Here is a 23633-nt window from a genome sequence, read left to right on the forward strand (position 1 = left end):
ACGTTACTCTCACCTGTAGCGAAAAACCTGCCCCATTGTTGCAAATGCTGACTTTCAACCCATTTTTTAATTTAACAGGTTTAATTTAAAACCTTGCAGCTGTTTTAATTTTGAGTGTTTGATTTCAGAGGTGGGACAGTTATATGTTTAATGGCCATTTCTATCTTCTCTACTGTGGACTATATCAATTGCTAGTCATCTTTCTGTTGGGTAGGTTACTGTTTTCTACTTGATTTCTAAGAGTTTTTGACATATTGAGGCAACTCACTCTTAATTTTAAAACATTTCTATGTAAATACAAATCTTTTTATGTACATGTGCGTGCTAAATCATGTCATTTGAGTCGTATCCAACTCTTTGTGACCCTATGGAGTGTAGCCCGCCAGGCTCCTCTGTCCATGGGATTCTCTAGGCAAGAAAACCAGAGTGGGTTGCCGTGCCCTCCTTCAGGGAATCTTCCAAACCCAGGGATTGAGCCTCTGCTTCCTGCATCTCCTGCATTGCAGGTAGATTCTTTACTGCTGAGCTACCTGGGAAGCCCTTTTAGGTACATACAAATATGTAAACGCATATTTTCCTAAACCATTTACTCTTCATTTGTGCTCATCATACAAAGTTTTTCATTCTTTTAAGACTTTTTCTATAGTCAAATATACCAATCTTTTGTTTGTATTTTTCCCCTTTGCTTTAATCACTAGAAAATCTTCCCCATTCATGGGTCAGATAAATATTTATGTATATTTTTTCCAACTGTCATTATACACATTAGGGTCTGTTTCTGGGTTGTATTTCTGGTACATGGACTCCTCCCAAGATTCATTGTTTTAATGACTGGCTTTGAAACATGTTTTTGTTCATCTAATACAGCAAGTCCCACTTTAGGCATTTCTTTTCAACAATTTTTCTCGGTTATTCTTGCCCATTCTTTCTTCCAAGAGAGCCTTAAAGTTACTCAATCAAGGTTTAAAAAAGGTCTGATCCTGCTGGGGTCGATACTGTTTTCAATCACAGTGTCAAACACTTAACTTCCTAATGGTGCGTATTCCTTGATACTCACTTTAAAAGTGTTTACAATAGCCAGGATATGGAAGCAAGCTAAGTGTCCACTGACAGGTGAATGGATAAGGAAGATGCAGTGTAGACATACAATGGAATTTTACTCAGACGTTAAAAGGAACAAAACTGGGCCATTTATACAGGTATGAACGGACCTCGAGTCCATTATACAGAGTGAAGTAAGTCAGAAAGAGAAAAATAAGCATGTTACGTAGAATCTAGGAAAATGGTCCAGATGAACCTAGTTCCAGGGCAGGTATAGAGACACAGATGTAGAGAATGGACATATGGACACAGGTAAAGGGAAGGGGAGGGTAGGATGGATTGGGAGCCTTGATTTGACAATAAATACACTACCCATGTGTAACATAGAGAGCTAGTGGGAACCTGCAGTATGGAGCTCAGCTTGGTGCTCTATGATGACCTAGATGGTGGGATGGGGGTGGGTGCGAGGGGATATATGTATACATATAAGTGATTCCTTTCAAGTACAACAGAAACTAATACAACTTTGCAAAGCAATTATACTCCAGTTAAAAAAAATTTCTTTTAATAAATAAAAACTAAATTTGAAAAAGGAATTAAAAAAAAAAGTTTACCCAAAATTTCAGTGTCCCCCATGGCCCAGGCTCAAAGCTGGCCATCCTGCTCTGGTAAGGATTAGTGTCCAAGGAGAATGAAAACACTCACACACATTTCACAGCTACCACACACACTCACACATGCATATACCACACACATACTATGAGCACACATACACTCGAACGTGTGCACATACTCACATAGGCATGCACGCACACTCACGAGGGGCCACAGTAGTGACAGCTGCAGCACCTCCCCACCACCCAACCACAAGGAACAACAAAGGACCACATAGGAAACCAGCCCCAACCAGGCAGAGAGACAATATCCCTCTCAGTCCTCCAAGAAACCTGGGAACAGACCCAGCTGCTTAGGTCTAGACAGGCTGGACTTCGGCGTGGGGAGCTCTCGCTCATCCAGAAGGATGAATCTGTCCTGAATCTGTCAGGCAACTCTCTGCAGCCTCACTTGGGCTCCTGCCTGGTCACTCACTCAAGAGACACTCTTGGGGTCTGACACTTATAGGGAGACAAGACAGCTCAGCGTCTCCTTCAAGGAATGGTGGCATTTCCAGAGCACCTCCGTTTCCTCAGAGCCTGGACGCACCTTAGGAACTGTCTGGTCCATGCAAAATGCCCAGAGCAGAGACAGACATCAACGTGGCAGAAGCTCAGACACCTAGATGCAGCCCCGCCACAGCATCTGGGAGACACGACATGCTGGGTATGGTGGGAGAAAAAGGGAAGGGGATGCAGAGACCCTGCATGAATCAGGCACAGAAGGGGCAGCTCTGCCACAGCCGAGCATGCAGGGGCCAACAGGCTAGGCAGCAGTGAAGTGAAGCTGTCCTGGAGAGGACGCTGTGGGGACACTTCTTCAGCCACTGATGAAACCACAGCAGGAAACAGCGTCCTTGTAAAGCTAGGAGATGGGCAGAACCAGCTCCCCAGGGGCCAGACACTCACGCGCTTGGTTTGCCACGAGGCATTCGAACAGGGCTCGTCTGGGCTTTCTTGCCAATCACCTGAGCCCAGGGCCACGGAGGGGCTGCTTTCCTCCCTCAGCTCCTGTCCACACTCCATTTCCACCTCCGGGACCGATGTCTCCTTGAGGTTGCTCTGAGGACCTACAAAGGCAGATGCACACGGGTCACATCTCAGAAAGACAAGTGAATGTCCCAAGGGAAAACCTGGACTCCTCCCATGAGCGCCATTCAAGATTAGTCCTCTCCCCACTCAAGGTGCTGTCTTGGCTACAGTGAATCAGCCTGGTACAATTTCTGCTGTCGGGTGGGCAAGGGTGTACATCATGCGAAATGCCAGGCTGGATGAAGCACAAGCTGGAAACAAGATTGCTGGGAGAAATATCAATAACCTCAGATATGCAGAGGACACCACCCTTATTTATGGCAGAAACTGAAGAAGAACTAAAGAGCCTCTTGATGAAAGTGAAAGAGGAGAGTGAAAAAGTTAGCTTAAAACTCAACATTCAGAAAACTAAGACATGGCATCCGGTCCCATCACTTCATGGCAAATAGATGGGGAAACAATGGAAACAGTGAGAGACTTTATTTTGGGGGGCTCCAAAATCACTGCAGATGGTGACTGCAGCCATGAAATTAAAAGACACTTGCTCCTTGGAAGAACAGCTATGACCAACCGAGACAGCATATTAAGAAGCAGAGACATTACTTTGCCAACAGAGGCCCACCTAGTCAAAGCTATGGTTTTTCTAGTAGTTATGTATGGATGTGAGAGGTGGACTATAAAGAAAGCTGAATGCTGAAGAATTGATGCTTTTAAACTGTGGTGTTGGAGAAGACTCTTGAGAGTCCCTTGGACTGCAGGGAGATCAAACCAGTCAATCCTAAAGGAAATCAGTCCTGAATATTCATTGGAAGGACTGATGCTGAAGCTGAAACTCCAGTACTTTGGCCACCTGAGGCGAACTGACTCATTTGAAAAGACCCTGATGCTGGGAAAGATTGAAGACAGGAGGAGAAGGGGATGACAGAGGATGAGATGATTGAATGGCACCACCAACTCGATGGACATGAGCCTGAGAAAGCTTTGGAGATGGTGATGGACAGGGAAGCCTGGCGTGCTGCAGTCCATGGGGTCGCAAACAGCTGGACACAACTGAGCAACTTAACTGAACTGAACAAATATAATAAACATCTACAAACATCTAAGGTTCATCTACAAATGAAACTTAAGGCCAAGGAACTAAATAAAACTGGAAGGATATTTGTAACACATGACAGCCCGAGGCCACTGTCCTTTGATAAACTGTGGGCATGCTGACCTCCTCTCTCTTCCACCAGCCTCCACTGCAGAGGGTGGGGCCCCCATTACACTGAACCAATCAGAACCTGGCATTTCTCCAGTTCCAGTGATTGGCAGAAGTACAGCAGGGGTCCAGGGCTGGTTACTGGGGTTTCTAACCCATCAACTCCTTCCTTCCCGTCAGACAAACAGACCCTATGCTTGGAATCAACTAGTTTGCCTCCATGAAGGCAGCAGCCTGAGGACAAAGCAGGGCCGCTGGGACCTGAGAAAGATGCAGAGCTGTGCCGAGACCTGACTCCCTCAGTCTGGAAATGAACGTGTGAGGCCCAGTGCACGCATCCCGCTGAGGAAGCAGGGAGCTGGGTGTCTGGTCATCTCCAGTACAAACAGCCCCAGTGACTGAAAATCAGTAAGAACAACTTTTAAAAAAGGGAATTCCCCAAAGAAAACAGGCAGTTCAAAGAAAAGGAATTATAAGTGAGCTCTTAACCTTTGAGAAGACACTTACTTTCCCTACCAATCAAGGAAGTAGCAAGAGAACCCAAGAGGTACCCCCTTCTACCAATCTGACTGGCCCAAAGCTAGACACGCTGGTGTGGCTGGAGATGAAACTCAAAGAGCCTACAGAGGAGAGAGGCTGGGGGAAGCCTTGTGGATTTGAAGGTTTCCATTATAAATGCACACGGCTGCTCCTTGGAGCTTGTCCTTGAGACACACTGGCACCCGGGGCAGATCCCTTGCCAGCATCCGGCCCAGCTATGTGCATTTATGGCAGAACAGGAGTCCAGATAGGACCAGCTGCTGCGTGGCAGAGGTGAGGCCAGTCTCAGCTAGAGGCCATGGCACAGTGCCACACGATGGAAGCAGGGTGCACTAGTTTTCAACCACATGGAGGAAACATTTGGAAGGTGACACACCAAATGTTAAGTGTTGTGTTCATAAGGGTGTGAAGGGTCTGGGCTGGGGGTAAGCTGAGGGAGGTTACCAATTTTTATATCCTCCCGTCGTAACATATAGGTTATTCATACCACCATGTGTTCAGTTCAGTTCAGTTCAGTCGCTCAGTCGTATCCGACTCTTTGCGACCCCATGAATCACAGCACGCCAGGCCTCCCTGTCCATCACCAACTCCCGGAGTTCACTCAGACTCATGTCCATCGAGTCAGTGATGCCATCCAGCCATCTCATCCTCTGTCATCCCCTTCTCCTCCTGCCCCTAATCCCTCCCAGCATCAGAGTCTTTTCCAATGAGTCAACTCTTCACATGAGGTGGCCAAAGTACTGGAGTTTCAGCTTTAGCATCATTCCTTCCAAAGAAATCCCAGGGCTGATCTCCTTTAGGATGGACTGGTTGGATCTCCTTGCAGTCCAAGGGACTCTCAAGAGTCTTCTCCAACACCACAGTTCAAAAGCATCAATTCTTTGGCGCTCAGCCTTCTTCACAGTCCAACTCTCACATCCATACATGACCACTGGAGAAACCATAGCCTTGACTAGACGGACCTTTGTTGGCAAAGTAATGTCTCTGCTTTTCAATATGCTATCTAGGCCTGCCAGCCTCCTCTGTCCATGGGATCTCCCAGGCAAGGATACTGGAGTGAGTTGCCATTTCCTTCCCCAGGGGACCTTCTCTTCCCAATTCAGGGATCGAACCCATGTCTCCTGCAATGGCAGGTGGATCCTTTACCACTGAGCCACCAGGGAAGCCCTCTAGAGGAGAGTTTTATTCAAGCAAAACTGAGGACTACAGCCCAGGTGGCAGCCTCTCAATAGTTTCGAGGAACTGCTCTGCTGAAGCCTGGTCCTCAGTTTTACACCTTGTCAGAACAACGAACATACACCAAACACGAGAGGGGTACATCCATGAAGTAGATTACCATGTACACTGCAAGTCAGCATGACCCCGGTGATGGAAAGGGAACCTCAAGTGTGGGGGGGTTGTGGTTTGTGTTGGTTTGTGTTGATGTGGACACCACAGCACAGAACGCATCCATCCCTATCTTCAAAGCATTCTTGCTAACGGCTAAAGCACATGTGTGAGGCATGTTTGACAGGCCATGAGTCAGGCTGTTCCAGTTCACGCAGCATTCAGGCTGAATCGTGTATAAGCCCCAATGACTTCCCCATATCTCAGCTTGTGATCATCTCTCCCATCACTTGTTTTTAAATACTTTATCACAATTAAAAAAAAATTAAAACCACTACATAGAACAATGCAATTCTCCCAGCCCACCCAATCCTCCCACCACCCGACAGCCCCCGGGTCAGGTGCGGTGGGCATTGAAAGGGAGCAGAATTTCCCACCTCAAAAAGCTACTTTAGCACCCAGGGTTATTTCCTGCTGAAGGCAATGAAAACTCAGGGGATTTAAGAAAAGCTCTTGAACCCCTCCTCAAAGTTTTAGATTTACATCAGAAAGGGGGTCTATAACAGGAAGAGAGCCATTACTATAGACAGCTTTTAACCAAGAAACTTATCTACATAATAGAGCAACCTCTATTTTCCAAAATAGGTTGCCTCCCTGGGAAAAGCCCTCTTCTTTGTAACCCCAGATCCTAGCAGGCTCCTTAAGTCAGGATGTTATAGAACCTCTAATTACCTGGCTGCCTTTTGGGTCTCAAATTTTTATGGGGCTTCTATACATATGAAATGTGAATCTGTCTCTTATCAATTTAATTGTTGAACAGCCAAAGAATTTAGGAGGGAAGAGGGAAATGTTTTGCTCCCTTGCGGCACAAATTCGACAGCCAGTGCAGGCAGCCACAGAAACCAAGTGTGGCCACATCTTTGGACCCACAAGTGGTGGCAGGCAGGTGGCTCTTTCTCTAACCAGTGAGCCCTCCACAGTCACACCCGAACCCCAGGGGCTAACCCTCTCCCACGGCGGCTGCCTCTGGAGCTTCCCCAGTGGCTCTCAATCCTTCCCGGACTCCTATGGGGTCTTGGGCTGCTTATCTTATTGTTTTCTATTATAAAAACATCAACAAGAAAAACTTGGAAATGCAGAAAATAGAAGGAAAAATACATTTCCCAGAAACCACCTCCCTTCCAAAAAATAATCTTTTAGCACTCAAGGAGGAAGTCCCACTTGGATACTCTGGGGCAGCTGTCAGAAGAGTGGGGAATTGGGGTTGGGGAGGGCCTCCTGACCCTCTGCCCTGCTGGATCTAATGACATTGGAAGCCCTCCACCGCAGACCAGATGCACATCACCCTCGGCAAAGCCAGTCACCCTCCACCTATGCCCAGGGTGGCCTGGAACTCTCCACACACTCTCCTTTTGAGGCAGAAATTGTTAGACAGTATAAGACTTTGAGACCTCGATTTCTTTTATTTTTTTAATTTCAACTTTTCTCTTCTCAAGTAAGCATCTCACTCTTTGTTCCAATTTCCAGGCATTCAGAGGAATGCCTCCCTGGTCTGGAGGGTCATAAAACCTTCAAATCCAGGACAAGACAATAATTAACTGCTGTCCAGTTTATCAAGGAGAAAAACTCCAGGTAGACAATAGCTCCTAAACATACATCTAGCCCCTAAATAATGGCCTGGGGTCTTGAGAAAGGGTTGAGGGATGTTGCTGAAATGTCTGGAAAAACTGAGAAACTGGGGGATCCAAGAAAGCTATAAAAATGACAAACTGGACACTGCGACGTTTAAACTAACTGGTCAGAAAAGACGTATATTCAGGTCACGAGCCAACCAAAAAGGTACAGATCAATACTAGTAAAGATTAAAACTGCTGCAATCCTCGCCTTTGGGGAGGTTCTTCACCCCCTCTCAATGTCTATGCTGAGGGCTTTGTATCCCTGTCTTCTAAAAATAAACTTTGCCTGTATGATTTTGCTAGTTTGCAGAATTCATTCTTCGGCTCCATGAACAGAACTTGGGTTTCACGTTTCACTTTCACGTCCTTATCTGGGTGGCCTCTCACTCCCCCTCAGATTCAGTCATCCTGGGCACCTCCAGGAAGCTGCACCACAGCCTCTTCTGGCTCCAAGCCCTGCTCAAGTTCGCGAGGAACTTGCACCCACAGCACCAGAGGGAGGCCAGCGTCCAGGATGCCCAGAGCTCCCGGCCTGGCAGACCTACAAATGGCTAAAAGGTAGAGACAACCCCCACAGCAGCCAAGCCTCCTAACAGTTGGGTTTCAGTTTCCATTCCTGTTAGGAGAGGCTTGGCTGGGTGAGAGAAGCATAGAAGCCGGCAGGAAGTGGGTGGGGGACAGAAGAAGGAAACCGGCAGTCTCATTCAACACCCAGGTCCTCAGCCCTACTGTGTGCCCCACACTGAGGGACCAGGGCCCAGCTCCTCCCCTCCCACCCCCAGTGATGTGTGAGGGGCCACCCCCAGTGACCCAGCTCTAAGGACAATGGCCCTTTTTAGCACTCACTGTGCTCACAGAGGATAAGCAGGGAGCCTAGAAGCCAACCAGCTCCCCAAAACTCAAAGCCTTTGCCCCTGGAACTGGCAGAGATGCCAAGCATCTTAGAGGTATGGGCCGTCCACTTTGGTAGTGACCGAACCCTGCTAAGGGTAGGGGCTCCAGAATGACCTCTGACTGGGCTGAGGTGGATGGCTATCTTGCCTGCTCTCCCTATCTGCCTGGACATGCAAGACCCTAGAAGATGACCTGGTGTTCTCAGACGAGGCTTTTTTTCCCGTTATGTTGGAAAACACATTAGTTGCTCTTAGCAGCCCTTTGAAAGCCCCTCGCACAAAATTAAAGGGAGGCCAGGAGGAGTGAGCTTTCCCGTTGACTCTCCCAAAGGGGTGAGTCTCAGGAGGCACCAGGCACAGGACTTGAGACTCAAATGAAGGCCTGATTTTCTCCTGTTAATCCATCTCATGTCAATTTAATTCTTAGACAAGCCAAAAGGACCTAGAATGGAACAGGAAAACTTCTTCCCCGACGATGCTAAGGCCAACAAGACCTCAACCACCGCTTCCTTCTAGGGAACTGGCTCTGGGTCCTGAGTTCAAAATCTTTTCTCTACCAGTTGTTAGCCGCATGACTGTGAACAGTTACTTACTTCTCCTTGCTTCACTCTTGGCATTTGTAAAATGGAGATTGATGATAGCTCCTCCCTCAATATTTAGCATAGCATTGGGAAAATCACAGGTTAGCTGATTGGTATTGGTTTCATTTGCGCTTTTAGTCTCTGAGGTCCCAAAGACCCCTCCTCCCAAGACTCTCTAGTCAGGCAGATGTTCTAGTAACCAGGGGTGGGGAGCTCTGGAAGGTGGGAAATTACAACTGGATACCAAAACTTCAGCCATGCCATGCCATGATTCAACATCTGGACCAGGAATTGATGATCAGGAACTGGCTGCCCACCAAGCTCCTCCCAAAGGATTAGCAACAAGAAAAAATCAATAAGAAAAGCAACAACAAAAAGTGGCCACGTCTCCATACCTCTTACAGCCCAAAGAGTGCATCTGTAACAGGAGCACTTTGTACAAATGCAGCCGAAACGGAACCAATTAAAAGAACTGGGCGGGGGCGGGGGGCGAGGGGGGGGCGGGGGGGGGGGCGTCTATCTCATCCCTGATTCAAACTGCACCTTCTTCAGTTCATGCAGCAATTATTTATTGAGCACCTATTGTGTTCCAGGCAACGTATGGGAGACTTGGGATAAAGCAGTGAATAAGAGAGCAAAGGTCTCTGAAGACCCACCATGGTGTCATCCAAGTGCTACTGAGACAGATAGCCTGGGGAAGTGCAGTTCAGAGTGAAGGGGTGGGGCAGGCACAGTTTGCAACTTGGTGGTCAGAGTGGGTCTCCAGAAGAGCAGACAGCTGAGCAAAGACTGGAAGGCAGGGATAGGGGAAGCTGTGCAGCCCTCTAAGAAAAGGTGTGTTCCAGGCAGAGGGACCAGGAAGTGCAAAGGTCCTGAGGTCAGAGCATGTCTAGCGTGTACTAGGAGAGGGAGATAGTCCAATGTCCCAGGCATCAAGAGAATCAAGGACCCACCAGAGTCAGCAGGTGAGGACAACCTGACATGGTTCCTCCTTCATGCACCTATGAGCCACCCCTCATCAGGAAGGGGCCTGTGCAAGCTGCGGGGACCCCTCCCCCACCAAGGGGGCCTGGGATGCCACTTTATACAGCATCCTCTGAAATCCATTAAGATCCCTCAGCTCAGCCCAACACTTCCCATTTCCTAAGGAGAAAGGAAACTCCAAGTTCTCTCCAAGAAATGAAACTGAAATTCTTTAAAAAGTGACAGATGCTTTCAGCAAAGGACCAGATAAAACTGTATTTCTAAGGAAAGTGTTTCCTCTACAAACAGTTCTCTAGTCACAGAAGACCTGCTAGCCTGGGATGCCTGCTGGTCAAGGTCTCCACTTCTAGGGATGGAAGAGGGACTGAGCTAACTGCCCTCCCCACCACCTGCACCAGGCTCCCAGCCCCATTGGGGCCTTACCTGCTACTCCTTCGGGGGCTGCAGGAAGCAGCCTCTGTCCACACTCGCTGCAGAACTTCGGGGCTTCCTCTTTGGAGATATGCCGGCAGGAAGGACATTCCATACTTCCAGGGAGAGGAATTCCTGGGGCTGGCATGCTTCTGCCGATCTGGAAGCTAGAGTCTTGAGGCTGCCAGCTTTATACCCCGCCACCTGTCACATGACCACAGCCTTGCTTCAGTTTCATTTTCTGAGAAAGTGAAATTGCGGCAGCCCAGTTCTCCCTGCTCAATTGAAACCTAGTCTGATCACCACCCCCGAGGTTCTCCAGTCTTCCTCATCCCAACCTCCCCTTCCATGTGGCTGCAGCACCCACTTCCTTTTCTGCTGCCCCCACCAGGGCCAGGTTTGCCCCTCCCAGCCTCCTGACAGGACTCAGTGAATCTAAAAATGTCCCCAACCAGCTGAGACTGGGAGCCAGTTCAGCTGAGCCAAGTGAGTGGAGACTGGGGTTAGTGGGGGAGCAGACAGAGACTGGGGCTACCTGCTGTATGCCCCAGACAAGGGACTCAGACTCTAATTGGCTCACTGCAGAAATGCTGGCAGCAAATGGCTGAGTCAGAGCCTGCCAAAGGAACCAGCCTGCACAGGGCAGCCCAGGGCTACAGGGGATGACAGTCAGGACTCTTAATAACAGGGCCAGTGGTCAAGATTCCTAATAACAGGAATTGCCATCTACTAAGCCTACACTCTTCTTACAGACAATCTGGCCCTCTGAACACCCTGCGTGGGGGTGGCAGCAAACCATGGTCAGGGTCATGTGCAAGGTCAGGACTCAGGCTGAGAATCTCCAGCCTCCAGAGACCGCTGAGTTCATCCATGGTGAGAGTGGAGACACGTATCTTGGTTCTTGGGGCACAAAGATCCACCTGTCACCCTTTTCTGTTGGCTTCAGACCCAAGAATTCTGCTGGAACAGTGGCCCAGTTGGCTCCTTCCCCAGCTGGGAGGGCAAGCAAAGGGCCCCATCAGACAGCGACTCCCTGTATGCCGGCCCCCTGCGGTCCCTGAGTCTCCTTCTCACTTCGTCTGACACCACCAACTTGCTCTCCCCTGACGGTGGGCTGGGTAGGGGGAGAGCAGGACCAAAAGCACCCAAAGTGTGCGGTTACCCTCAGGGTCCTGATCCCCACTTCCCTTCTCCCCCTCCCAACGCCCCCTGAAACAACCACCTCTGTAGTCTGGGCGCTCTCTCACTAAAAGCTCCCGATGACTCCCCAGGGCCCAGTCCTCTCTCCTAAGGTGCATTCCCTCTGTCCAAAGCTCTGCTTCCACACAGACCAGAAAACTCACAGCAGGGATCAGAATTCCTCACTAAAGTGTCCTGTTGTTTCTCCCCAGCACCAGGGGCTTATGGGTTATGGCAGGTACCAACACTTCTCTATCCTCTCAGTTACCGGACTTTTTTCCTTCCCCCTTTTTCCAGCAACATCCTCCCAACCACCACCAAAGAAAACCAGGTGGAGGCCCCCACCTCCACTCCCCCATTCTCAGCCCTCCCTGGCTTCCCCCAGGGCCACAGCCCACTCCCAGCTGTCAAGGCCATCACGGGAGGGGCGCCAACTTGGCCTTCAGCCCCTGGCCACAGACAACTCTGATGAGTCAGACAACCCTGATAAGTCAGGAGCACCCCGAGCTCTGGACGGCCCGATTACGTGGGCAGTGATCCCGGTCTCCTAAAAGTTACTGTGAAATAAAAGATAACTGGCATTTTTCGCAACATCACTTTCCCGTTGTTGCAATTAGTGAAAGCCCAGGATTCAGTTCAGGGTAGAGCCAGAGGCCCCCGGTCTGGCGGTCCCCATCAGCTATCAGCCCCCGCCGCGCCCCCTCCCAGGTAGGGTGCTCTTGGGTTCAAAGCCGGAGTCCACCACTTCCTCGCTGGGAGTCCAACCCGAGGCTGGGCCCCTGGGAACGTCGCTGGGGCCCGGGGAAAGCGCTCGGGCCCGCCGCGCCCACCTGCTGCTCGCGGCCAGAGAGCAGGGTCAGCACTGCCCCGCGGGGCCGGGATGGACCAGGAACCCGCAGAGAAACCGAAACTTGGCGCCCGAAGAAGGAGGGGGCCGGCCCGTACGGCGGCCGGACGCGACGCATCCGGACGCAAGCGCCGCTCCCCGGCAGCGCCTCGGGCCGGGCCACCACGACCCAGGACCAGACTCGGCGGGAACCCTGATCCATGGGACCCTCTCGCCTCTAGGGGAATGGCACTCCGACCAGTGGGACAGCCCGTAACCAGGGTAACTTGCGCCCTGCACTCACGGGACTCGGCATCCCTCCCCGTAAACCCGCATTCCGCCCCCTGGAGACCTGCGTCCAAGGTACCCGCGCCCGGGCCCTGCAACTGTGCACCCCAGCGCGGCCCGCTAGTTCTCACCTAGGCGGCTCCCGAGCGTACTGTGCCGCCAGTAGGCAAGGTTTCGTTTCTCTAGTCCTGGGTCCCGCCCCTCCCGCTTGGGCAGACTCTGCGGAGCTCACGTGGGTGTGGCCGGAATCCCCGGTCGAGTGGCGCCCTCCAGTGGACCCGCGGCCAGGCCGTGTTCAGTTCAGTTCAGTCCACTCCAGTCTCTCAGTTGTGTCCTTTTGCGACCCCATAGACTGCAGCACGCCAGGCCTCCCTGTCCATCACCAACTCCCCGAGTTTACTCAACTCATGTCCATTGAGTCGGTGATGCCATCCAGCCATCTCATCCTCTGTCGTCCCCTTCTCCTCCTGCCCCCAATCCCTCCCAGCATCAGAATCTTTTCCAATGAGTCAATAATTCTTTGCATGAGGTGGCCAAAGTACTGGAGTTTCAGCTTTAGCATCAGTCCTTCCAAAGAACACCCGGGACTAATCTCCTTTAGATTGGACTGGTTGGATCTCCTTGCAGTCCAAGGGACTCTCAAGAGTCTTCTCCAACACCACAGTTCAAAAGCATCCATTCTTCCGTGCTCAGCTTTCTTTATAGACCAACTCTCATATCCTTACATGACTACTGGAAAAATCATAGCTTTGACTAGGCAGACCTTTGTTGGCAAAGTAATGTCTCTGCTTTTAAATATGCTGTCTAGGTTGATCATAACTTTTCTTCCAAGGAGCAAGCATCTTTTAATTTCATGGCTGCAGTCACCATCCGCTGTGATTTTAGAGCCCCCCGAAAATAAAGTATGTCACTGTTTCCACAGTCTCCCCATCTATTTGCCATGAAGTGATGGGACCAGATGCCATGATCTTAGTTATCTGAATGTTGAGTTTTAAGCTAACATTTTCACTCTCCTCTTTCGCTTTCATCAAGAGGCTCTTGAGTTCTTCTTCGCTTTCTGCCATAAGCGTGGTGTCATCTGCATATCTCAGATTTCTCACAGTACGTGAACCGTGAACTTCTAGATGTTCAAGCTGGATTTAGAAAAGGCAGAGGAATCAGAGATCAAATTGCCAACATCCGCTGGATCATGAAAAAAAAGCAAGAGAGTTCCAGAAAAACATCTACTTCTGCTTTATTGACTATGCCAAAGCCTTTGACTGTATGGACCACAACAAACTCTGGAAAATTCTTAAAGAGATGGGAATACTAGACCACCTGACCTGCCTCTTGAGAAGTCTGTATGCAGGTCAGGAAGCAACAGTTAGCACTGGACATGGAATAACAGACTGGTTCCAAATAGGGAAAGGAGTATGTCAAGGCTGTATATTGTCACCCTGCTTCAGTCAGTCAGTCAGTCAGTCAGTTCAGTCGCTCAGTCGTGTCTGACTCTTTGTGACCCCATGAATCGCAGCACGCCAGGCCTCCCTGTCCATCACCAACTCCCGGAGTTCACTCAGACTCATGTCCATCGAGTCAGTGATGCCATCCAGCCATCTCATCCTCTGTCGTCCCCTTCTCCTCCTGCCCCCAATCCCTCCCAGCATCAGAGTCTTTTCCAATGAGTCAACTCTTCGCATGAGGTGGCCAAAGTACTGGAGTTTCAGCTTTAGCATCATTCCTTCCAAAGAACACCCAGGGCTGATCTCCTTTAGAATAGACTGGTTGGATCTCCTTGCAGTCCAAGGGATTCTCAAGAGTCTTCTCCAACACCACAGTTCAAAAGCATCAATTCTTTGGCGCTCAGCCTTCTTCACAGTCCAACTCTCACATCCATACATGACCACTGGAGAAACCATAGCCTTGACTAGATGGACCTTTGTTGGCAAAGTAATGTCTCTGCTTTTGAATATGCTATCTAGGTTGGTCATAACTTTTCTTCCAAGGAGTAAGCGTCTTAATTTCATGGCTGCAGTCACCATCTCCAGTGATTTTGGAGCCCAAAAAAATAAAGTCTGACACTGTTTCTCCATCTGTTTCCCATGAAGTGATGGGACTGGATTTAACTTATATGCTAGTACATCATGAGAAACATAGGGCTGGATGAAGCACAAGCTGGAATTAAGATTGCCAGGAGAAATATCAATAACCTCAGATATGCAGATGATACTACGTTTATGGCAGATAGCAAAGAAGAACTCAAGAGCCTCTTGATAAAAGTGAAAGAGGAGAGTGAAAAAGTTGGTTTAAAACTCAACATTCAGATAACTAAGATCATGGCATCTGGTCCCATCACTTCATGGCAAATAGATGGAGAGACATTGGAAATAGTGCCAGACTTTATTTTTGAGGGGCTCTAAAATCACTGCAGATGGTGACTGCAGCCATGAAATTAAAAGATGCTTGCTCCAACTTCAGTTCAGTTCAGTTCATTTGCTCAGTCGTGTCCGACTCTTTGCGACCCCATGAATTGCAGCACACCAGGCCTCCCTGTCCATCACCAACTCCCGGAGTTTGTAGGGAGCCGCGTTAGGCATTACTGACAAAATGAAGGCACGGTCCCCAGCCCCCTCTCCTCATTCCGCAGGCATGGATCCTGGGATGAAGGAGTTAGGCCTTGTAATTCTGACTTGTCTTTTCCTCTCCTCGGCTGAGTTGACTGAAAAGGAATATTAAGGTGCTTATTGTTCTTGAGAGGAGCATGAGAAGGCAAAAAGCCTTCTGCAGTTGTGCTCAGAAAATAATTCATAAAGTTAATCATTGACATTTGTTCAAGGACTTTTACAAAAGAGTGTTCCAGGATGAGCACATAGGCCGTAGCTTGAGGCCATGGGAGGGATTGATATCTGAAGCCTATTTGTGAGGAGAATGTTTATGGCAAAGGAGTTTACTGAATTTAGGGCTTAGAAAAAATTATAATAGTTAGAAGTTAAAGATTTAAGGAATGTTGTAAAGTTAGCATATTTTACTATAGCTTATAGAAGTTAGTGATGGACAGGGAGGCCTGGCATGCTGCAGTTCATGGGGTCGCAAAGAGTCGGACACGACTGAACAACTGAACTGAACTGAACTGATAGAAGTTAGGAATTTTTAGAGACACTATAGCTAGAAGCCTTTTTAAGAGATAGTGAGCTCAGGATGTTAGGGGCAAACAGGATTTAGGAAGATAAGTAGTAAACTGAGGAATATAGCATGAGTTACAATGTAATCACAAGTTAACTATAGGACACATTAGAAGAAGTAGATAATAGATGATAAGGCTGATCCGGAGAGAATCACTAAAGCAGGAACTCTGTTTGAAGAACAACAATGATTTATGGAGATATTAAATCTGGTAGGGGGGGAACTGAAAATGTCAAACCTCTGGCCTAATGTTTCTGTAAAAGTATAAAAGAGAATCTTAAACTTGGAATAAACAAGCAGTCCATAGAAAAATGAGAGGCTGTCTCACTGGCCGACACCGTCATCTCTTCAGGTTGAATCCCTGGCTGCTGGAGTCGGACTCCGGCAAGTAGCGCCCAGAACAGGGGACACTGAGGAGGAAGTAATCTGGGAATGTAACGCGGGACGGTTAGGATTGTACCTGTGGGTGGCCGGCGCCCCTCTGCAGTTTAGGCAGGGTGAGGAGGGTACAGAATCAGTAAGAATATTCTCTAGAAGAATGGGTTTCTCTGCATCTAAGAATAGACAAATGTTTATTGAAATATTACTTCATATGTTAGCCCATAGAGGCGTTAAAGTAAGCACAGGAAGACTGTCTAAATTTCTACATTTGTTTTATACTTTGCATGGGCCAGAAATGGTTCGTGTAGATGCTTTTGCTCTGTGGAATATGATTAGAAATGTCCTGGACCCTCGTCATGAGGCTGTTAGATAGCCTATGGGGGAGGCTATAGCGGTGGATGGTGGGTCTCCACCTTCTGCGTAGGTCATATTTTCTGCCATTGACAAAGAAAAAGAGGGAGACTGTGCTCTACCTCCTGAGGAAGTAGAGGGTTTACAGGACGCTGCGGCCAGGGGCCCTGGCGAGCCCCCTCCCCGTCTACGCAAAGCTTTAAAAATTTATCCACCACTTTCTTATTTAAGGCGACCACCGCCACCTCCACTTGTGCTTCCCAGGGCCCAGGAGTTCCCCATTTTGCCTCCAAAGCCTCCCAGAGCATTGCCTAAGGCTTAGAAAGATAAAGAGTTTTTTTTTTTTTTTTTTAAACAAAGGAGCTTTTAAAGCAGTCGCATGCACAATATACAGAGCCTGCTCCTTGGAAAAAAGCCCCTCGGGGGGCCTCACCCAGACTAAAAAAAAAAAAAAAGATTAATCGTAATGGAAACGATTCTACAAATAAAAAATGTTTCTCTTGTGGCCAAATGGGGCATTTTTGCCGGCAATGTCCTGCCAAGCAGGGACAACAAGCCATGCCAATCAACCCCAGGTAGTGCAGGACTGGACCTCAGTTCCACCACCACAACAATATTAACCCCTGACCGGTTACTCCGATTCTAATGGGAGTGGCTGGCCCCCTAACTGAGGGCATTGTAGGACTTGTGCTGGGGCCTAGCTCGCTTTCTTTTCAAGGAATTTCGGTGGTGCCTGGTGTAGTAGATTCTGATTATACTGGGGAAATTAAAGTTTTGATCTCGCTGCCTACTAAAACTGTGCAAATTAATAAAGGTCAAAGAATAACACAGCTTTTGCTTTTACCTTATTATCAGACAGGAGAAACCTTGACTTCTCAAGCTAGGGGCCCCAGAGGATTTGGATCTAGTGATCTGGCTTTTTGCGTGCAGGAAATTACAGCTTCTAGGCCTTTAAAAGATCTTTTAATTCAAGGAAATAAAATGTCAGGGCTGTTAGATACTGGAGCAGATGTCTCTTGCATTGCTGGAAAAGATTGACCCTCGTCCTGGCCAACATGCTTGACCAGTGCCGGCCGGGTAGGTATAGGGTCAGTGCCTTCGGTTGCTAAGAGCTCACAAATTTTGACATGGTCAGATGAGAAGGGGGCACAAGACACTTTCTGTCCATATATGATTCCTTCACTACCTTTTTCTTTATGAGGGAGAGATATATTATCTCAGATGGGAATGCTTTTATATAGCCCGGATGAAAAGGTTACTAATCAAATGCTGCAAATGAGGTATAATCCTGATAAGGGGCTTGGTAAAGATCAGCAGAAAATTGTTTCTCCATTAGAGGCGGTTCCTAACAAAAATACAGAAGGTCTGGGATATTCAAATTTATCCTAGATGCTGTTGCTCTTGCTGCCGACCCTATTACCTGGAAATCTGATCATCTGGTATGGGTGGAACAATGGCCTTTAACAGCTGAAAAGTTACAGGCAGCTGAGGATTTAGTTATGGAACAATTGGCAGCTGGCCATATAGAGCCTTCTTATAGCCCCTGGAATACTCCTATTTTTGTTATTAAGAAAAAATCAGGAAAATGCAGATTGTTACAAGATTTGAGGGCTACTAACGCAACTATGGAAGACATGAGGGCCCTCCAGCCAGGCCTCCCTTCCCCAGTGGCTGTGCCTTTTCAGTATAATGTGATAGTTATAGATCTACAGGATTGTTGCTTTACCATTCCCCTGGCTGATCAGGATTATAAATGGCTTGCTTTCAGTCTCCCTTCAGCTAATTTTAAACAGCCCTATAGAAGGTTTCAATGGAAGGTTTTGCCTCAGGGAATGAAAAATAGCCCTACCCTGTGTCAGAAATTTGTAGACCAAGCTGTGCAAAATGTTAGAGGAAAGTATAAAGATCTATATTTGATACATTATATGGATGATATTTTGGCAGCTTATAAGGACAAAGCCTTGTTGCAACAAATTTTATCTGAATTGATTGAGGCCTTGGAAAGCTGGGGTTTAAAGACAGCTCCAGATAAGATACAAGTAAATCCTCCTTTTTCTTATTTAGGGAGGGTATTAAATACCCATACCGTGAGTCATGCCCCTTTGCAGCTGCGGAGAGATCGTTTACTAACTTTAAATGATTTCCAGAAATTATTAGGGGATATTAATTGGATACGCCCACATTTAAAACTGACCACTGCAGATTTAAAGCCTCTGTTTAATTGCTTCAAAAGCAATCCTTATCCTAGTTCTAAGAGAGAATTGACTAGTGAGGCCGAATCGGCTCTTGTTAAAGTGGATAAGGCCTTAAATGATCAGTTAATTAGGATTAATATTACCAGAGGATGGGATTTAATTATTCTTGCCACAGAGCATACACCTACAGGGTGCTTGTGGCAAGAAGGCTCATTGGAATGGCTCCATCTACCAGTGACCCCAAGAAAAATAGTTTTATCTTATACCAGCTTGGTGGCACAATTAATTATAAAAGGTAGAAAAAGAAGTGTGGAACTTAAAAAAAGTTTGAGATGGCTGGATTGCATCATCAACTCGATGGACATGAGTTTGATTAAACTCCGGGAGTTGGTGATGGACAGGGAGGCCTGGCGTGCGGCGATTCATGGGGTCGCAAAGAGTCGGACACGACTGAGCGACTGAACTGAACTGAACTGATGACTACAATCAGTTCTGCCTGAAAGTAACTGTTTTCCAACCTTGACCTGCTAATTGCCCAACAAAACAGTACATCTTACTGATGGAAATGTTTCTCTTAAGTTATGTTAATGTATCTTGTTTGCAAGTCTGTTTTCCTTCAAGAGGTATACAGTATATCTCTCCCAGAGACATTCACCTCCAGAAAGGATTCCCGTTGTGCAGATATGGGTGTTGTAGAACTCTCTCAGCCTTGAGGTGTTTCTTCTATCTGTGATCAACAGCTTGCTAACAAGTATAAGATGCCTTGCTAAAAACTGTTAAAGGGATATTCTCCTGCCCCTTTCTGATGTCTGTCAGAAGCTTCCTCTGTCTCTTTTATGCTTTATTAAAACTTTGCTACACAAAAGCTTCAAGTGGTCAAGCCTTGTCTCTGGCCCCAGATCAAAATCTTCTCCTCTGGAAGCCAAGAATCCTAGGGCTGTTACGGCTCAGAGCCACAACCTACCATGAGCACCCACCTGAGAACTTTTGTGAGGGTCCTCACACAGGCCCATGTGATGCTACAAATGTCATTTAGGATGAGCATCACTATTTTATTAAAAGGCCCCGGGTTAATGCATATATATGGAATCTAGAAAAGTGATTCTGATGAACCTATTTGCAGGGTAGGAATAGAGATATTGGAAGGATTGATGCTGAAGCTGAAACTCCAATACTTTGGCCACCTGATGTGAAGAGCTGACTCATTTGAGAAGACCCTGATGCTGGGAAAGATTGAAGGCAGGAGGAGTAGGGGATGACAGAAGATGAGATGGTTGGATGGCATCCCTGACTCAACGGACATGAGTTTGGGTAAACTCTGGGAGTTGGTGATGGACAGGGAGGCCTGGCGTGCTGCAGTTCATGGGGTTGCAAAGAGTCGGACACAACTGAGCGACTGAACTGAGCTGAATAGAGACACAAGAGAATGGACTTGTGAACACAGGGACGTAAGGAGAGGGTGGGATGAATTGAGACAGTAGCATTGAAAATATATATATTACCAAGTGTAAAATAGATAGCTATAGAACACAGGGCGCTCAGCCTGGTGCTCTGTGAGAACAGAGATGGGTAAGATGGAGGTGGAGGCTGGGAGGGAGGCTCGAGAGGGAGGGGAAATGTGTATACTTACAGCCAATTCACATTGTTGTGAGGCAGAAACCAACACAGCATTGTAAAGCACTTGTCCTCTAATTAAAATTTTAAAAAAATTAATTTAAAAAAAGAGGCTCAGGGCTCCCACTCATCTTCTCCTTTCCCACGCCCACCAGACACTGTCCTTCCTCTGGGCTGAGAACAGCAAGCTCTGTCCTTTCTGGGGTTCCCCTCCTGCAGTGCCTGCCTCTTGGAAGGTTGGCTTCTCCCGGCCATTGAACCCCAGCATCTTTGTCTGAGCTCAGGCTGTGCTTAAGGATTTCGGGGAGGCCAGCAGAGCTTGGTTGGGCTTGTTAGTACGGGGACCTGTGAACCCTGCCAGTGCCCATATCAGAATCCTAGGCCAGCCCCAAGGTGATCCAGGGTGTTGCTAAAGGACCAACAGAGTGGGCTCCACTGTCAGGATACCACACCAGGTGAGGTCAGAAGGAACACGTCATGTGGCCTGAGAAAACACATTTACCTGCCAGATCTAAGACCCTTACACAACATGTAGAGTGACCAAAAATATAAGAAAATAAAACCCAACACAGCCTTAAGGAATTTTAATTCTTCCAGTGAAAGACCAAGCCCTACAAAGGAGGTGTCTTTATGCCATTTGAAAGCCCTCAGAGTCATCTTCCCTCCACCTTCTTCTCCATGTCCTTGTCCATTCCTTACAGGAACCATGAAACAGGAAAGGGATTTTTAAAAACCCATCCTTAGAGAAATGGGGGAGGGGTGGTCCACTGTTGTGCCTTCAGTTTAGTTTGTGGTTCAAGATAAATGTGGGACAAGCCAGCTGGCGTGTCAGGTCACCTCCTCTAACAAGTCTTCCTTCAGCCTGGACAGTCCAGTGTTAGCCTGGCTGCTCAGGGCGCTCCCAGGCATGGAGTTCAGAGTGACATCAGAGCACTAATCTCTCCGACAGAGGAAGCCACTTATAGCAGGAGGCCTCGGCTTCCAACTTTCTGAGAAGTCAGCATGCGGCATGGTCAGTGTGGACATTCTGTCTTGCTGGTGTTCCAAAGTAGATCGAGGTTCTGGACACTGGACACGTCCAGGTGCTGAGGACCTAGTGGGAAGTGGCCCTGTCAATGTGTCAGCTAAACCAGAACGATGGTTAACAACCCAAAGAACCAAGTCAAAACACACAAACTGAATCAAATGAAGACAGAAAAGATGGAAAAGCCAGGTGTTAGGAGACCATCTTGAATACTCACAGAGAAAACCCCTCACATTCCCTAGTCTGTATCAAGGCGATAAATGTAGGCATTGAAACATGCACAGAATTTTTTTTTTGGCTGCATCGGGTCTTAGTTGGGGTGTGTGGTCTCAGTTGCAGTGGGTGGGCTTAGTTGCCCTGAGGCATGTGGGATTTTAGTTCCCTGACCAGTGATCAAACCCATGTCCCCTGCATTGGAAGGCAGATTCTTAATTATTTCTTTGGAAGGCTGATTCTCAACCACTGGATCACCAGGGAAATCCTGTACAGTTTTTAAAAATAAAAAAAATAATATAACATTAAACAATGTACAATATATGATTTAATGAAATCTGAAAATAAGATTGTTGTTTAGTCGCTAAGCCATGTCCAACTCTTTTGTGACCCCCCAGACTGTAGCCTGCCAAGCTCCTCTGTCCATGGGATTTCCCAAGCAAGACTATTGAAGTGGGTTGCCATTTCCTTTTCCGGGGGATCTTCCTGATACAGGAATCGAACCCATATCTTCTGCACTGGCAAGTGGATTCTTTACCACTGAACCACCAGGGAAGCCCAGAAAATCAGAAAATAGCAGAATATGAGAACAGTGGTAGGTGCAGTTTATTCTGTGGGGCTGAGGTAGGCACAGACAGAGATCAACTGGGTGGAAGCGGATGGTGGGGTGGTAGGATGAAGGAAGAAGGGGACGAGGAAGCCAGAGTACTTGATGAACAGTTTCAGATGGCATCACCTCCCACTTTGTCCCTAAAAGATGGTGCTCTGGACATTGCTGGCTTCAGTCTGGACATCTCCTTTAGGTCCACTGTTCACAAAGGGACTGGCTCCTCCACATAGAAGCTCTGCTTGTGGAAAGTCTGCTGGTCATTATTCCCCAAGTCAGCTGCATGACAGGGGAGCCCCTGGACTTAACCCCACAGCCCACCTGGCAAAAACCCAGTATAGAGTATCTTCCTGATCCCTTAGATATTAGATCATTTGAAATTTCCTCAATCTTATTCTAACCACCAGCATTTGTAGAATGGATTTGGTTGGGCCACAAACATACTTTGGGGCTGGTCTTGCTCCTTGCCTGCTTATCTGATAATCCTGGGTTCGTCTGTAGGCAGGATGCTCTCCAGGGCACAGTTTGCTGGGAGGGTAAGTGTGGTAAGAGACTGGACCAAGGGACCTTGTGGGGGAAGGTAGGCCAGGGACGTGGTTCTGCCCTGCTGGGCCACACAGCTCCATGGCCCTACTCCAGAAAAGAACGTCCAGACATCTCAAAGCAGGGCCTGTGTGACCGAGCAGGCTGAACATAATGCCCACAGTAAATCTAGAGCCGTGCAGAACAACAGGGGCTTGTATTTCCTGGTTTCGTTTTGCATCTGTTTCCCAGCCTGCCTTCAGATCTTCCTTTCAGCTGTTTTTCCTCATGGAAAGACAGGCGTGAGATCTGCAGTTAAGTTTCTCATGAAACAGGCTTTGGAGTTCTGCTTGGTTAAGGCAAAGTTTGACTGATGAAAGTCAGTTTTCTGGGCCTGGGTATTCTTGCCTGAGGATCATGTTCTTTGGACCCCATGGAGTAAGAGCTGTCCCAGGGTCAGGTGTTTCCCAAGTTAAAACATTGAGGCCCAAAAATTTGGTCCTGGTTCAGCACCAAATTAGTTCACCCACCTTGGGCTGGCAGGCCTGCCCAGACAGAAGAACAGCCTGTAAGGAACTGTGGTTCCTTTCTTATTTAGGGAGGCAGGAGGGGCAGAAGTAAGACATACATAACGAAATAACTTCATGGCTCCCATGATGGCACCTCCCTGTACCTGTGTCTCTGTCTTCTCTTCTTATTAGGATGCCACTCAAGTCCCATATGACATCATCTGAACTTAGTTAATTACATCAGCAAAAATCCTATTTCCAAAGAAGGTCACAGTCATGGGTGCTTATGATCAAGAATGTAACTCTTTGTAGGGGACACAATTCAGTCCCCTACAGGCACCAGCTCCACGGGCTTTGCCAGAAGTCTCTAGAAGATTCAGCCATCAGCACTGCACAAAGATTCAAAGATTTAGATGCACTTGGG

General features: G+C 47.9%; 1 protein-coding gene across 4 annotated transcripts in view; it reads right to left on the reverse strand.

Annotated features, from left to right (window-relative positions):
- Nucleotides 1–12867, reverse strand: part of LOC133232779 (E3 ubiquitin-protein ligase RNF213-like) — a 120286-nt gene extending 107419 nt beyond the window's left edge. For 3 of the 4 annotated variants that reach the window (XM_061392629.1, XM_061392628.1, XM_061392626.1), the window contains exons 1-3: nucleotides 12763–12867; nucleotides 10351–10542; nucleotides 2604–2764 (exon numbers count right to left, since the gene is read on the reverse strand). In XM_061392629.1, coding sequence (XP_061248613.1) covers nucleotides 2604–2764; nucleotides 10351–10486 — 297 coding nt within the window. In that variant the 5' untranslated portion in view covers nucleotides 10487–10542; nucleotides 12763–12867. Of the gene's footprint in view, nucleotides 1–2603; nucleotides 2765–10350; nucleotides 10543–12347; nucleotides 12723–12762 lie in introns of those variants that run through there. The other variant, XM_061392627.1, reaches the window with a different exon arrangement.
- Nucleotides 12868–23633: the final 10766 nt, after the last annotated feature.

The sequence above is a fragment of the Bos javanicus genome, chromosome 19 (assembly GCF_032452875.1).
Source record: "Bos javanicus breed banteng chromosome 19, ARS-OSU_banteng_1.0, whole genome shotgun sequence".
NCBI lineage: Eukaryota > Metazoa > Chordata > Mammalia > Artiodactyla > Bovidae > Bos > Bos javanicus.